The following is a 15,206-nucleotide window of genomic DNA, read 5'->3' as shown; positions in this document are numbered from 1 at the left end:
TGTACAGAACTTGTAGTTTTTCTTGGTGAAACAATAAATTTTAAAGAAGAGACTGCTGTTATCAGACACTTGGCTTTTTATTATTCAAGTAAGACGATAAATGCACTTACATGTTTGCATTGTAAAGGCTAAATGACCATATTTATTATTACATGATCAACAAATCCTAGGCACATGTTAAATCAATACTTGAATCAGCATGATTCGGTTACTTGTGATCAGAGTTTCAGTGCAAAGCAATACTGTAAATGAAGAGTTCTGGTTAATATATTCAGTTATAAATGTCCTATGGTTAGTTAAATCATAATTATATGAACTTCGAGTAAATACCATGGTTTCAGTTTTTTTACAAACTGTTTTTACATTTAACTGTTTATTTTCCAAAGCATACTGAAGGTTTGAAGGATAGTGTTTTTTCCTTGAATCCAGTAGATATCAAGGTGTTAACCTTTACACTACAACTAGCTTTATTTTTGCCATACCCAAAGGTTAGAATCATGCCTTATTTCTCTATTATTAATACTGTTTTTGGGTTGTGTAATGCTGAGTAACATCAGTATTTCTATTATAGTTCAGACTGAAACGTGTCCAGAATATCCTGTCGACAGCTGACAATTAGTGTCCTCTCAGATTCATAATCTTGTTCATGATCTCAGCTCTGTGTAAGCCTGATGGGGATCAAATGTTCAGACATCCATATCTTTCAGCTTATGTTGCATGCCAGTGGAAGTGTTTGCCTGGGATCTTTGTGCCACCATGAGGGTGTTATTGTCACAAGATTTCTAAACTTCAATCGGATTCTAGTAGAAACTCAATATCAATGCCTGAGCTAATACCTACAAAACTAGAAACCCAAGCAGCCCAGTATCAGATTATTTCTTCTTTTTAATTAATATTCAGACATCCTCCAGTGGAGCTGGTAAAACTTGGAGCCTTACTATCCCCAAATGTTAAGATGTGGGACAAAACAAGATGATTGCTGCCATATTAACTGTTTCTGGCTGGGAGGGAAAATTGAACAAGATCAAGCTTTTCTTCGTTTTTGATGGAATGCTGGATTGGATTTGGGAAATCTTTAAATCTAGGTCAGTTCAGGTGCTGCTCTCAGTCTACATTGTGCCCGCAGATACACTTGGACGGAGATTTGATTTGCATTAAAGTAAAATGAGACATTTAGGAGCAGTGGTGGAGTTATTTTACATCACTGCAGCTGCAGGGAGACACTGATGTGTATTTACCAAAGTGTGCTGAAAGGGACAATAAAGCATCATATTAATCGTGATTTTAAAAAAATGTGCACTAATTGTGGGTCTCAGTTAATCACGATTAATGGGATTAATATTGACAGCCCTAGCGGGAGAGCCCTCTGACTGCGTGTGTCCAGATTCTTAGATTATCCCATAAATACACTTCTTTTGTGTCTTGAAGATGCACTTTGTGTGCACTTCTTACTGTGGACACCTGGCCTTTAAATAAGAAAGAAAACAATGTCAAATTAAAAAAAATACACCCTATATGTGAGTTAAAGGCCAGGCAAAACAGAATGTTGCTTTAGATGTGCCTGCTGATGGAAACACCAGTTTTAACATAGGACAACTTGGCTTTGTTTGATTAAATAACTGGATTTTTTTTGTGCTTTAAGGTCTGAAATCTGTAACTTTGAAGTAAACTGTCTAAATTTCAATACTTGGATACTTTCTGAAACTAAATGTTTTAAACTGAGACTATATTTGTCATTTTAATGATCCATTGTGTCAAACAACTCCCAAGCATCTAACAGGTGCTTTGGAGAGGAAAGGATCCATTAAAGCTGTGGGCAAACTTCTCTACATTGTCAAAATAGCACTAAATACTGGCGATATTTTGCTTTGTTGTTAATATCTTGAATCTTTAAGACAGTGTGGAGGAGTTGCCAGCAATTTTTGATCACTTAAAAATAGAAATTATTAAATATTGGGTGCCTAGGACTTCTTTTGTTGCAGTGGTATTAACATAAGTATCAGTATGGTTTGTTTTTTTGTAAACAGCTAAGTTATCTGACAGCCCTGCTGTGGAGAACTTTGTAAGGAACAGGAACATAAAGAATCAAAAGTATTCTTGTCCTAGTTATATGGTAGTCCACTCTAGATCTTTCCAAAACAAATCCACTTTTAAATACAATCCTGCAATGACAAGATAAATCAGAACATAATAAACGAGGACATCATGTTCACAGTGATGGATTGCATAACTCAGGACGGTCTCAGGTCTCTGCCAGCTGATTCTCAATGTGCACAGGTCTGTAAACAGACTAAAATCACTGTTCCAAAGGTAAAAACTTCAGTATGCTTTAGGAAATGTTAGTAGTATGTGTAACATGTATGTAAAACAAACATACAAGTGTGGTCTGTGACACCTGACCACCCATTTGTAAGACATTATTTCCTTCAGACATTTACATGACCCTACGTGACCTTTCTGACTCCACATTTATCTCACAGGTCGTGACTGTAGACGTGATCCTCATACACCGACTGCTCCATGTTGTCGCAGATAATCAGGCAGATTGGACAAACTCTGTGACTCTGCTCGTGCTGCTCCAGTTCCTGCAGGGTTATTCCCGGGAAGCTCTCACGGCAGTGACAGCACACCAGCGACTGCTGCGAAAACAGAAATAGAGAGAGAACATTAGAAGGGGTAACAGAAGAGGAGGAGGATTATGTTTAAGTCCACATCGAAAATAAACTGTAAACAGACGAGTCACATTCTCAGGCGGGTGTGCAGGCACAACGAGAGGGAGAAAGTTTGGAGACTAACCCTAAGTTTAATTTAAAAATTAAAAAACAAAACTGCTACTAAGTTTTCTATCAGATTCCTAATTTTTACATAGCATCAGAAAAAAGATAAAACTTATATACAGAGATTTAAATGTCCTTAAGGATTAGATTTGTGGTACACTGCAGAATAAGGGTGAGAATTACTGGTTAACTTGAGATGCGTATTTGATGCAATACAATGAATGACCTATGATAATGATAACATTACAATACAGCAATTCTGCAGTGATAGATAAATTGCAAGACAATTATATACAAAAAGATGCTGCACAATTTCTAATTATCTTAAGAGTAAGCGATGTAGGATCTGTTCTGGTAGAAAGTGACTCTGGGTGCAGCAGAGCAAAGCTAACCCTGCTGCTGCATGCATGTTGCAAATGACACACTGGACCAAAATCCAACATTTCTCTCATTTTTTGCTATGAAACAATCAGAATTAGTCCAACAGGTGGAATCCTCTTCTCAATAATAAATCTCCTCTCTAAACCAGCCATAAATGCCAGCATTAAATTTCTATAACACAACATCAGAGAGGTTTTCAATAAGGAGGTTCATCAAACTCAGACAAACTCTGAGCTCATGGTTTATCTACCCTCGGATGAGAAACTCTGAGTTCTCAGTTTCAGAAAAGCAAATTTAAGCTGGTTAAATAAACTCTGGGTAAGTTCACTCAGAGTGCAGCGTGTGCAACAAGAACATTATTGTCTTATTTAAAAGGGTGATAACCTTATTTTGGACCTAGATTGAGAAAATTTAGGCTATTGTTTGCAAATAATGGCTCAGATCAGTGGTTCCCAACCTGGGGGGGGGGCGGCTTCAATCCTGTAAACTACAACTTCAGTCTTGATTTCTGTCTTTAAATTTCATTTCAACTCCATTACCTTTCAAAAGTCGAAAAATCATGATAAGAAACAAAATGTATGACGGCGTTTTAGGGCCAATCTTAAGATGAAAAAAGAGGAAAATCTGTTAATTTAAAAGCAATAAGTCAAAATTAGAATTTTTGACATTTTAAAGTCCTATTTTTACAAAAAAGCTAACTCAGGATTTCAACATTTAAGAATTCAGAAGTTTACAAGAAAATCTCAAAGTTTAAAACGTCTTATATTTGACATTAGAAACTCAAATATTTCAGGTTTTTAAAATCATTAACTTAGAGCAGTAAAATGTCAAAACTGAAACCAAAGTGTAAACAGTAGTTTCATTTTTTACTTTATCACCTCAGAAATTCTAACATGTAGTTCACGTACATTTATGACTTTTGAAGACAAAAATTTCTGTTTTCCTTGTAAATGGACAACTTTCTAAAACTGACAATTAGTTTGAAAACTCCTCCTCATTATTGTTTTTTCTAGAGTCACCCTAATAGACTTGTACTAATGGATAGTTTATAAATGGATATTCTGTCAAGAACAAGTGTTTGATATGTTGGGATTTGTTAATGGAAAACAATTAAAATTGATGTTTATTTCTCTAAGTGGATCCTGGGGGGCTTGGTTTTCTCAGATACAAGAAGGGGGTGCTATGGGTTATTATTACATTATTGTAATGGAATTATTATTACCACAAAGACTCTGATGTGTTATTTCAGCATACTGAAATAACCTGGCAAGGAAACAAACACTGGAAATTCAGAATAAAACATCTCAATAGAAGGAATGACAAAATGCCTTGACAATAATGTCCTACCTCAGACTGTCCTTCAGTCCTGTAAACTACAACTTCACTCTTGAAGGCTTAATTTCTGACTTTAAATTTTATGACCATTATATCATATCATACATCAATTGCAACTTTAATCCCTCAGCCTTAGATTTTTTTCTTTCTTACTTGTGACATGAAAATACTGCTTGATTCAATGCTTAAATTCTAATGTAGATAAATCTAAATCACGCCTATTTAATCACACAGGGTACCAGGCTGGTAAGTCTACTTTCCTGCATGCCCCTCTCTCTTCTTCTAACCCTGATGCTTCCTGACCTGTCTTCCAAATACAGGCATAAAATCCCCTAAACTGAATCTTAATTCAGTACTATTAGTACCAATAGTGTTACTAATTTAGAATGAAAGAACAATTGTTTGATTTACCTCCTCCTCTGGCTCTGTGATGCTCGCTGCAGAAAAGAAAGAACAAAGTTTAATATCAAATACTTTTAGACATTACTGTTTCTTTATTCAAGGAATGAGGCTGCAGCTATTGATTATACTTAGTATTAATCAGTCCCAACTTCCTGTTTTTTGGTGATAATTTATTCATGCACATGTGCAGTAGGATGCTTGACCTTTATTTAATCATGGGATATGTCATTCTGTATCATAGTATTGGCATTAATGTTGGATGAATGCTCATTTGGACATTAACAAGGCAAACAAATTTGCTGACATGTATGCATGTTTTGAATTAAAAAAAAAAAAAAAAAAAACTCAAGACAAAAAAATCAGCAGTTAGGGTTACTAAGAATTAAAAAAAAGCTTTGCATCTAGGAGGAAAATAGCTGTATTATCTCACAGACATGATAAAATATCCCCCCCCAAATTAACTCGTCCTTGCAGATGTGTGAGGATTCTGTTAAAAACGTGTTGCTTGATAAGACAAGTTGCTGATATTTTAAGTGACTTCTGGCACTACAATCAAACACGTATTCATCAGTGTTGGTCTTTAACAGCAGAAGAAATTAAAAATCTCACCAAGAGGATGAGAAAATTTAATCCAGGGGTGAGATAACATTTTGGATTTTAAACCAAGAGTGTTAATCTAAATCGATTCATCACTTCTGTTGCCTTTTTAGCTTTGAAACTTGTGAAAGTACCTATGGTCTCATATGCCTGCTCCTCCTGCTCAGGTGTTGCCAGCTGTTGCCATTCAGGTGTGGGTGAAGCTGTGAAGTTTGGGGGTATATGGAAACTGTTCTGTGACTGGTCTTCAGGAGGAGGAGGAGCTGCTTGGAGTTCAGCATTTAGTCTGCGCAGGCCCTCCATGTCTCTGTTCAGAATCTGACAGGAAATACAGTCAGATTTTATTTTATTTTATTTAACCAGATAAATAAGCTGCTATCATTACTAAAAGAACATTTAATAAATCCTCCATGGAAACGTACCTGGTTTTCTCTGGCCAGCTCTTCTTTCTCGTGCCTCTCAAGCTTTATCATGTCCTCTAACTCCTCGACGGCGCCGACTTTCTCTGCGATCAGCTCGTGTGCTTCGTTGAGCTTCAGCTGTGAAAATAGAGATGTAAGCTTTGAAGCACACCTGATTTGTACACTTTTGCTTAATATTACTGAATCTTAATAATAAAAAATATTTTGCATTTATCAAATTTAAACACTTCAAACATTCTAAACACTTTGAAAAACAAGCAATAAATGAAATAAATAAGTGAGAAAATGTAAATATTTAAACATAATATAAAACAGTATAAATTAGGAATAGATTTTGTGTGAGTATTGCATTTACCTCCTGTTTATTGGTTGTCTGTTGAGTCTCCTCACACAGCCTCGCCACTTTCGTCAGCTGCTCTTTGACGTCCTGCAGATCTCTGTCCAAAACCTCGGCTCGTCTCCTGGCGTTTTTTGATTCTTCCTTTTCCGCTGCTAACTTCATCTGAGCGTCCTGAAGCTTTCCAGTGAGAGTCTGAATCTCCACCTTTAACGGGACAGAGTTGAACGTCAGCAGACAGTCGTGAAAATACGCACAAATTAATATAACAAGGTAAATGTGTACCCTCAGGTCATCGTCTGGACAGCTCTGAGGCGCGCTGTCCTGCTGTGACAGTCTCCTTGTTAACTCCTGGTTCTCTCTCTTCATGTCGTCCATGTTGTGTACAGCAGCTTGCAGCCTCTGCAGCTCCACAGAGAGACGCTCCTTCTCTTTCTCACTGCTCTGAAGATCCACCTGCCACAGGTAACACACGCTTTAATAAACCTCAATTCCAAAAAAGTTGGAACGCTGTGTTTTACTGAAAAAGTCAAGGCCTTCCTAGAAGAGGCGCTGTCTGGATGGGGGCATATGTTGCTCTAAAACCTCTATCTACCTTTCAGCACTGATAGTGCCTTTTCAGATGTTTAAGCTGCCCACGCCATAGGCATTAATGCAACCCCATACATCAGAGATAAAGGCTTTTGAACAGTGCACTGATAGAAACAAAGCTCAAAACAAGAGGTAAGCAGAAGAGTCAGATGGATCTCAGATTATTTTTTCAATATAAAGCCTCTTGGTGATTTGCATACTGTGGGTTTGAGCTCAACTCTGAGTCAAATATAAATACACTATCCTTCAGTTAGTGAGAAAAAAAGTTGAGATTGGAGCTTTAAATCTCTTCTCAGAGGCTTTATCAGTGAAGGCAGTTGGTTCAGGGTGTCACATCCCATTTTATACGACCCCCCCCCCAATATCCATATGCCTCTTATTAACTGACCAGATTTTAAACTTTGGTCTCATGATCTCATGATAGCACATGATCCAGCTTATAGGGTCTTTGAGATGTGGTTTCAAACGTGGAAAAACTAGTCAGCCACATTTTTAGGCTGAAGCTTTTGTGATTAATTTTGACTTAATCCCACAGACACCATCCTGATTAGGATTTAAAAACACACAAAAGTCCCCTATATTTCCTCCTGATAATGATGATTTTAAGTGAAAGGGCACAGAGAACTTTTTTGAGTAAAATACGAACCATTTTTAAAAACAAACCTAATATTGAAGATTTTTATTTTTGGGCTTTTCATGCCTTTATTACATAGAGGAGGACAGTGGATAGAGTCAGAAACGGGAGAGAGAGTGGGGAGAGACATGCGGTAAAGGGCCATAGGCCGGATTCAAACCCAGGCCGCCCACGTACATGGGTAGCAGTTTAGACTGCTAGGCTATCTATAATATTTATAAGCTATTTTTGAATGTTTATATCTCTAGTAGGAAAATTTCAGCTTACATATGAGTGTAAGTCAAAATAAAATACACCACTGGGTTTAATCTTTAAAACATTTGAAGCAGAGTATTTTTACCTTTAGGAGCTGGATGCTGTCTTTCAGCTTTGAGAGTTCTCTTTCTTGGTCTTTGACTGTGAAATTAAGCCTGAAATTCACAAGAAACAGTAGCTTTTAATGGACAAGAAGAAAAAAATACCAGTCCGAAACATCTTCATCTGCTTTAATCATTAACAAAGATGTACATAAAAAGTATTTATGACTCACGTTGAAACTTCTGCACTTTGAGCGTTGACTTTTCCCTTCAGCTCTTCACGCTCAGCTTTGAGCTGGTTGATCTTCATCACAGCGCGGTCGTATTTTTCCTGACTTTGTTTCTAGAAAGACAAAAAGTACACTGTTAAATAACCGTGAAACACATGTTCAGAATTTTGCCTGATAACACTTGGAGGGTAATGAAACCATTCTGTGTCATTTTTGGTCATTTTTTATATTTCTATTTCGACTGTTTTAATGCTAACATACTTTTTGGAGGCTACATTTTTTCAAACAGAATTATGAAAATTTTATTTGAAATAAACTCTCCACAGTTTTTGGAACACTCAGGCTGTTTGGGACCAAAAATGCCCCATTGACACCCATTAAAACCACATATGCTATTAGGCTTTCATTCTGGGATCATGGCTTCAAATTTGCAGTTTTCCTTGTTCTTCAACATGTCAGTCATATCTGTCATGAGGAAAACTGAATGTGTTTTTCCTTGTTTCCTACAGGGGCACTATTACAACAATTAATTAAAATCTTACAACTTAAAAAACTGCAGCACATAAACATCAAACTTGTTGCTCATTATTAACACATTCAAGACTGTGATGATCTCCTTTAGGTCAATCCAGTTTGCATGTGCTTTTAAAGTAATGGTTCATTTTTTGTGTTTTTCACGTTACAAAAATCAGGGTTTTGCACTTAAGCTGGCATTTAAAAAGTTAAATTTCCAAAACCTAATCAATATTTGATGTGATCAGGTCTGATCTTGATTTAAAAAAAATGCAAAAAAAAAATGAGAAAAATATTATAAGATGTTGCAATTTTCTGTATGGAGTCAATTTTTTGCAACTTACACCCTGAAAGTAAACATTAAAAAAATCTAAAGTAAAAAAAATATTATAATGCATAAAAAAAGCAAAGTATTGATCATTATAGAATTGTTCAAGGCAGTGATAATCCCCTTCAAGGAAATCAAATTTGCATAAAGTATATAAATTAGAGTTCAATTTTTGCATTTATTGCATTACAAATGTCAGGGTTTTGCATTTAAATTGGTATTTAAAGGGTTAAATTCCCCAAAAATGGAAGACAATTGATATTTATGAGCAGATCCGATTTGACTGAAACATTAATGCAAAAGAAGTTGAAAAAAATCCTCATGTATAGAATCTTTGAAACCGTCTGAGGGTTAAGAGTCTTTCAATCAAGACAACCAAAAGACAAAAGAGTGCTTTAATAAGGTCACAAATAGTGCACGTTTTTTAGGATTTTCCTGCATTTTGCAGATGTAAATAAAGTATGTTAGTAACTTCTGATCTTTCCTTAAATTGATTGATGCTAACATAAACTTCCTGTGCTCCAGTAAAACTAATGCACCCACATCAGTACAGAGATAACGTTACCAGTCGACCCAATACCTGGCTTTGTATTGATTGAAAATTTGGCTTTCCAGGTGCAACAAAACCATCAGAGAACATATCTCAGCAATACACAGAAGTACCAATATATTTGACAGGGAGTGTGCAACCTGAGCAAACTCTGCACAAGCAGTTGATATTTAAATACTAAAGAGACAAACTATTACTTAAGATTTCATGCTCTCAAAATAAAAAACACACTCTTAAATACCAGAAAATACACCCAATATAGATAATACTTTGAAACCGTGCCTTTAAAACGATGCATTTTCCATAATGAACTTCAGCAAACTTCAGAAATTCAGTAATATTTCAACCAAAAGCTGCTACACAGAAAAACAGAGAATTCCTTCTCACATTTGGGCATGTCCTTCAGCTCAGAGGCTTTGCTGGCTTAAATTATATGTTCTTTAAAATGTTGCCTTTACTGCTTTAATTGTTTTAAGATATATAAAGAAGCACATACTGCTTTAAATGTTTTAAGATATATTATTAAAGAAGCACATAAAAAGTACACCAAGTTGCTTCAAAGCCTTAGACATGGCATGGCATCTTTTACCAGATAACGACAACAATCTCACCTCTTTCTGTTGCCATTCTCCCTGTAAACTCAGGCTCTCGCTCTGTTTGCTCTGCTCAGCTTCATCACGTTGCTGAATCTGCTTCATCATTTTTGACATCTCCTCCTATAGAAAATATTCCAGTTACACACTGATAGAAAGTTCTGATTTCAAACGTGGACAGTAAGCAAACCTTCAAGTTGTCTGTGTCTTTCTGCTGCTGTTGTACGATGCTGTTCAAGTTTTTATTCTGCTCCTTTATTTGATCCAGTTCTTTGACCAGTCGTCTTGTTTCTTTCTCTTTCTCATCATGCTGTTCCTGTTGATATTAACCACACAGCGTCAAACATTAAAGCTCAATCCCTATTCAAATGTTTATCCTGGGAGAAACGTTAAATATCAGTAGGAAATGATTAAAAAGTAGATAAGCAGACCTTCCAGTTAGCAGCTTCTTGCTGTTTGTGCTGTAGAGTGTTTCTTAAGGTTTCGTTTTCTGCCATAACCTGAGTCACCTCTTTCTGCAGCTCAGCTTTCTCCCGTACGCTCTGATCAACCTGCTCCTGAGTTCAACAGAACACATTCGGTCAATATAAAGCTTTATTTACTTTGGCCTTCAGACTTGGAAATAAACAACTGTAACTCAAAATAAAAAAGTCAATGACCAGTCACCTTAATGCGAATTTTAAACACCATAAGAAGCAATAATATTTCCTCTACAGTCATTTATTAGAATTAAATTAAAAAGCATGTCACTGGCTTTCTCTCTGCATGTTTTTATTTTATTTGGTACCTGTGTAGTGATGACCAGCAGGTCATCATCTGGGATGACCTCCAGGCTCGCGTCTACAGCGTTTCTGAAACAAAACGGCGTGCTTGCCCCTCGTACTTGGCCCGTATTGTCGACGTAGCAGAACTGGTAGAACTCATTCTCATCTTTGGGTAGGTAATAGTCTTTTGGGACACAAAGTGGAGTTCTCAGAACATTTCTAAGCCCACTAAATATTTCAATCATTCACTTCCATGATTTTTCTTTACAATCCAAAAGATGCACCTCAAATGCTTCCAAAATGTCCAAACCATCAAAATATACAAGATACACAGTACGGGCAGAACTTTCAGGCATGTGGGCCAAAAATTGAGCTGAAGTAAGGTATAGATGAGGTGAGTGGTGGGAAGCAGGGTTGACACAACCCTGGTAGTGCTCTGAATGTCCTTGCATATTACTAGTGAAAAAAATAATAAAGTCCACACCTTTAGAGTGGAGTAAGGTGTGAATGTGGCAAGTAGGCATTGCCTAGGGTGGGTAGTTAGGGTTGCCAAGAGCCCCTGGTCATGCTGTGGATGTCCCAAGGGCCTGAAAACACTGGTGGTCTCAGAGTGTATAATGGGAGATCAAAAGGCTCGGACAAAAGAGAAGCTGTCGAGCTTGACCTTGGCCACCTCATCCCTCCTCTGAAGCCCCAGGTTGTGGCACATCAGGCCACATGATTGATTCTTAGCACCCTACATGCCTAAAACTTACGCACATGACTGTATGAGATTGAGAAAAAGGCAAAAAAAAAAATTCTGCTTGAAAAAAAAAAAAACAATACAGAAAATGATTCCCTTTGTTTTTTGCAGAAAATGTGCATTTAAAGGCAGTCAAATGCTGATTTTTTAAAAGTCATAATTCATCAGTGAAGTTCAATATTTAATCCTGATTTATCTTCTTTTTGTCACATTTTGAAATTCCTCTGTTTTGCATTTTGAGTTGTGTTTACTGTCTTGAAGTAAGAGTAGTTGACATCCTGTTTAGATCAAAACTTTCTTATATTTTGAAAGAAAATAGGGAACTTTGGGTAGCTCAAGGATTATCACGTAAACTTAACCATGGAAAAATGAACTCGTTATGGATTAAAAGGAAATAAAGGACATGTAAGGGATAAATATTAGATGACACAAGTTTCAGATGACTGTTGACTCGTCCACTGAGCTGTCAGTGAGTTTTTAAAGTTAAATGAGACATTAATCTTCCATTATCTTAAAGCTTAATGGTTAAAAAACATAGTGGTAAAAGGTCTCATCTCATATGCACAATAGCACTAGTAAGTGAAAATTACATTAAATTAGTTTATCTTATTCATGTAACTCTGCCATATTATTGCATGTCTGTATTTTGATTGTACTTATTCAGCATTCCTGCACCCTTTGCACACCTTGCAACCACACCATCAATGTACATGGATTTGTATATACTGGATAAAATACCTAACAGGAGTTTGTACATATTTAAACATTGATTTTATATATTACACAGTTTTATTTTTTTCATATTCAATGTTTCAATTCCTGTACATTGAGCAAAGCTAACCCCACCCTGTGCTTATGCAAATTCTTATTTCTTAAGCATGCTTGCCTAATCAAGCTGATTCTGATCCATCTGATTCTAAAAATAGTTTCTTCTTTTTTTGGTTAAAAACTTCACAGAGTGGATAGGAAATAGGCTGGTGGAGTGATTTAAGAGACCACTAATTGTTGGTTTCAAGATAAATGCAAACAACATGGTGGCGATTAATAAGTCTTCATATAATAAAGTCTTAATAATAAATCTTCATATGTGACTCACATCTGATTTTTTTTGGACAGTGTGAACTGCATAAATCCCATCAAATCTGATCTTTTCATTTCAGATTCAGGCCACTTAGGATATGTTCACACTGCAGGCCTTAAAGCTCAATTCTGATCTTTTGTCAGATCTGATTTTTTTTTCTTTTTTGCCTGAACTGCAGTCACCTTCCAAAAGATCAGATACGTATCTGATTTGGAACCACATACAAAAGTGGCCTAAATCTGATTTGAAAAGGTCCAATTCAATGTGAAATGCATTGTTCACACTGTCAGAAAAAAATCAGATTCAGGTCACTTTTAACTGCAATGTGGACATAGCCTTTTATCTGTGGTACTAAGTCAGATACATGTCTGATCTTTTGGAATACAACTGCAGGGTGAACAGCAAAAAACAAACAAACAAAAAAAACAGACCTGAGACAGGATCAGAACACAGTAATTAATAAGGTTCAAAATCAATATTTTATTAACATTTCCCTGCAGTACATGTTCAAAATGTTGTAATAAGTCCTGTTAATTTGTGCTGAGGCATTTGTCCACCAAGATAGAAAAGAAAGACAATTTAGTAAAAATACTATTTTAGGAAAGAGCAGACTTAACTTTTGCTAAATTGAAAACAAAATCTACTACAATGATTTGACTGCCCCAGGTATGAAAGCCCTGTGCCAACAACATGGAGCCCAAGGATCAGCCTTATGTAACAGCAGCTTATAGAACAGAAAGAAAAGTCTGCAGCACGAATAAGCTTCACCTGTTTACACATAACACTGAAAGTTCTAAAACCTCTGGCAGGATGTGTACGTGACTAAACATGAGCAAAAATCCCCCCTGTTAAAAGTGAAATTGTTTTTCATACCTTTAAAAACTGCCTGCCTTGTCACAGAAGTTTCGTCGTCCTGTGTCGTCTCCACCCAAACAAAGGTATGATAGTCTTTTGTTGTGCTCCACCCCACCTGTACAAGCAAAGTTATTATATATATTACATATAGGGATATTTTTAGACAATTCCACAAGAATAATAGAGCTGTGTTGTTTCGCCATACCTTAAAAATGCCAACCCAGTCCCTAGAGTTTGGGTGGAAGGACGCATTGAAAGAGCAGGTGACGGAGGTAGCCGGTGGATATGTGTGAGGGATGCCCGTGAACACGACCTGGGAGTAGGTGCATGCTGAGGAGTCAGCCGCCTCTTTGGGGCTCTCCATGCTGAGTAAATAGAATAACACTGATGAGGAAACAACATGAGACTGATGGATGACAGCAGGTGTTATGAGCTAATCTGCGTCCTAACAGAAAGAAGCTCTCCTGTTTTTTGTTTTTTTTTAAATGAGTCATACATCTTGTTGATTATGTTTCTGGTATTTACGCACTTACAATCTTAGTCTCACTTTCCCCAAACGCATAACTCATCCATAATTAGGTTAAAGACACTTTTTGGGCTTATAAAGACTAGAACTAACTGTTTAAATTACTTCCTTACCAAAGAGACGTCATACAATCTGTTGTAAACACTTTTAATAACAGTTAGCAAAACGAATACTACTCATAAGGAAACTGAAAGTTACCGACCACGAACTACGCAACCGAAATGTTACATAAGTTCGTGTTTGGTACACAATATGTTTTCTTTCTAAAAGCTGTATTAACAGACCTGAAAGTAAGACAAAATGTAGGTATAGGCCGAATAAACTCACATGTTGGCCGTCACTTGACAAAGCGCAGAGCTCAGCCGTCTGCTCCGCTTGACAGAACCAGGCGCTGTGCTGCGTTTAGGTGACCCTCGGAGATTTATACTGCGAGGCAACTGAGCATGAAATAGCACTTCCGGCCCATAGCTAAATTTCTGTTCTTACTTAAAGATATTAAAACTAATGACAAGACAATATAGCCATTTTAAAAGGCTTTAAGTTTGAATGAAATGATAGTGTGTCAAAAAGAAGAAAATACAGAACACTAAGTTGGTCGTGATATACGTATGAAAAACGAATAAAAGTTTGTACACATCGTAGACCTTTATTATAATAATATAAACATACATGTCGGATAAAAAATAAACACTTAAACAAGGCAGGACATACTCCGTTGGTATTTAAGTATTTGTGCGCTCAATTTAAAGATAGTTGTTTCGTTTCCGATTGTCCCGAAGGTTTCACCAGTTGAGATCCTTGCGCAGTAGCCTCGAAATGCATCATGGGAAATGTATGCGACAACTCGCTGCTTTTTCCTTACCAGTAGAGTAAGATGAACACACAAGAGGGAGCCAAACTCTTCACTTTACTTTGCTGTTATATGAGAATACACACTTTCTAAAATCTGTAAATGATGAAAATAACGACACTTACACATAATGCTAAAATAAAGCCAATAGGAGCATCCCCTATGGACTTGTGTGTATGTGTGTGTGTGTGTGTGTGTGTGTGGTGGTGGTGGTGGTGGTGGTGGTGGTGGGGTAAATAAATAAATATCTAAATTGTAAATCATACACTGTACAATAAAAAATACTAGATAAAATAATAAACCTTTAATAATTCCTAATTAGAAATTATAGGTAAAAATAATAACTGAATGGTATATCTAAGTTCATGGCACACATTTATCAACAAATAAACAATAAATGTT

At 36.5% G+C, this 15,206-nt stretch overlaps 1 protein-coding gene across 2 annotated transcripts; it reads right to left on the bottom strand.

The window, feature by feature from the left end:
- Positions 1–58: 58 nt before the first annotated feature.
- Positions 59–14,378, bottom strand: calcoco2 (calcium binding and coiled-coil domain 2). 2 transcript variants are annotated; one of them, XM_041815234.1, is made up of 15 exons: positions 14,282–14,378; positions 13,634–13,793; positions 13,447–13,543; positions 10,774–10,934; positions 10,418–10,543; positions 10,177–10,302; positions 10,005–10,109; positions 8,006–8,115; positions 7,817–7,886; positions 6,537–6,707; positions 6,270–6,458; positions 5,915–6,031; positions 5,627–5,810; positions 4,905–4,930; positions 59–2,639 (listed from the first exon to the last, which is right to left on the bottom strand). In XM_041815234.1, exons 2-15 carry the CDS (start codon positions 13,790–13,792, stop codon positions 2,475–2,477), a joined length of 1,806 nt encoding a protein of 601 aa, XP_041671168.1. In that variant the 5' UTR covers position 13,793; positions 14,282–14,378; the 3' UTR covers positions 59–2,474. The 2 variants fall into 2 exon arrangements, with proteins under 2 accessions (XP_041671168.1, XP_041671169.1); XM_041815235.1 differs by having other exon boundaries at positions 59–2,636.
- Positions 14,379–15,206: the final 828 nt, after the last annotated feature.

Source organism: Cheilinus undulatus, linkage group 20, assembly GCF_018320785.1.
Source record: "Cheilinus undulatus linkage group 20, ASM1832078v1, whole genome shotgun sequence".
Taxonomy (NCBI): Eukaryota; Metazoa; Chordata; class Actinopteri; order Labriformes; family Labridae; genus Cheilinus; species Cheilinus undulatus.
This window is presented reverse-complemented; position numbering and strand designations above follow the sequence as displayed.

What these genes read in the sequence shown, in the direction of transcription:
- calcoco2 (XM_041815234.1), bottom strand. Translation starts at nt 13,792, where the DNA reads ATGGAGAGCCCCAAAGAGGCGGCTGACTCCTCAGCATGCACCTACTCC. An exon ending in AAGACACAGACAACTTGAAG is followed by an intron (nt 10,110 to 10,176) that starts GTTTGCTTACTG and finishes TATTTTCTATAG; the next exon opens with GAGGAGATGTCAAAAATGAT. An exon ending in ACAGCATCCAGCTCCTAAAG is followed by an intron (nt 6,708 to 7,816) that starts GTAAAAATACTC and finishes TACCTGTGGCAG; the next exon opens with GTGGATCTTCAGAGCAGTGA.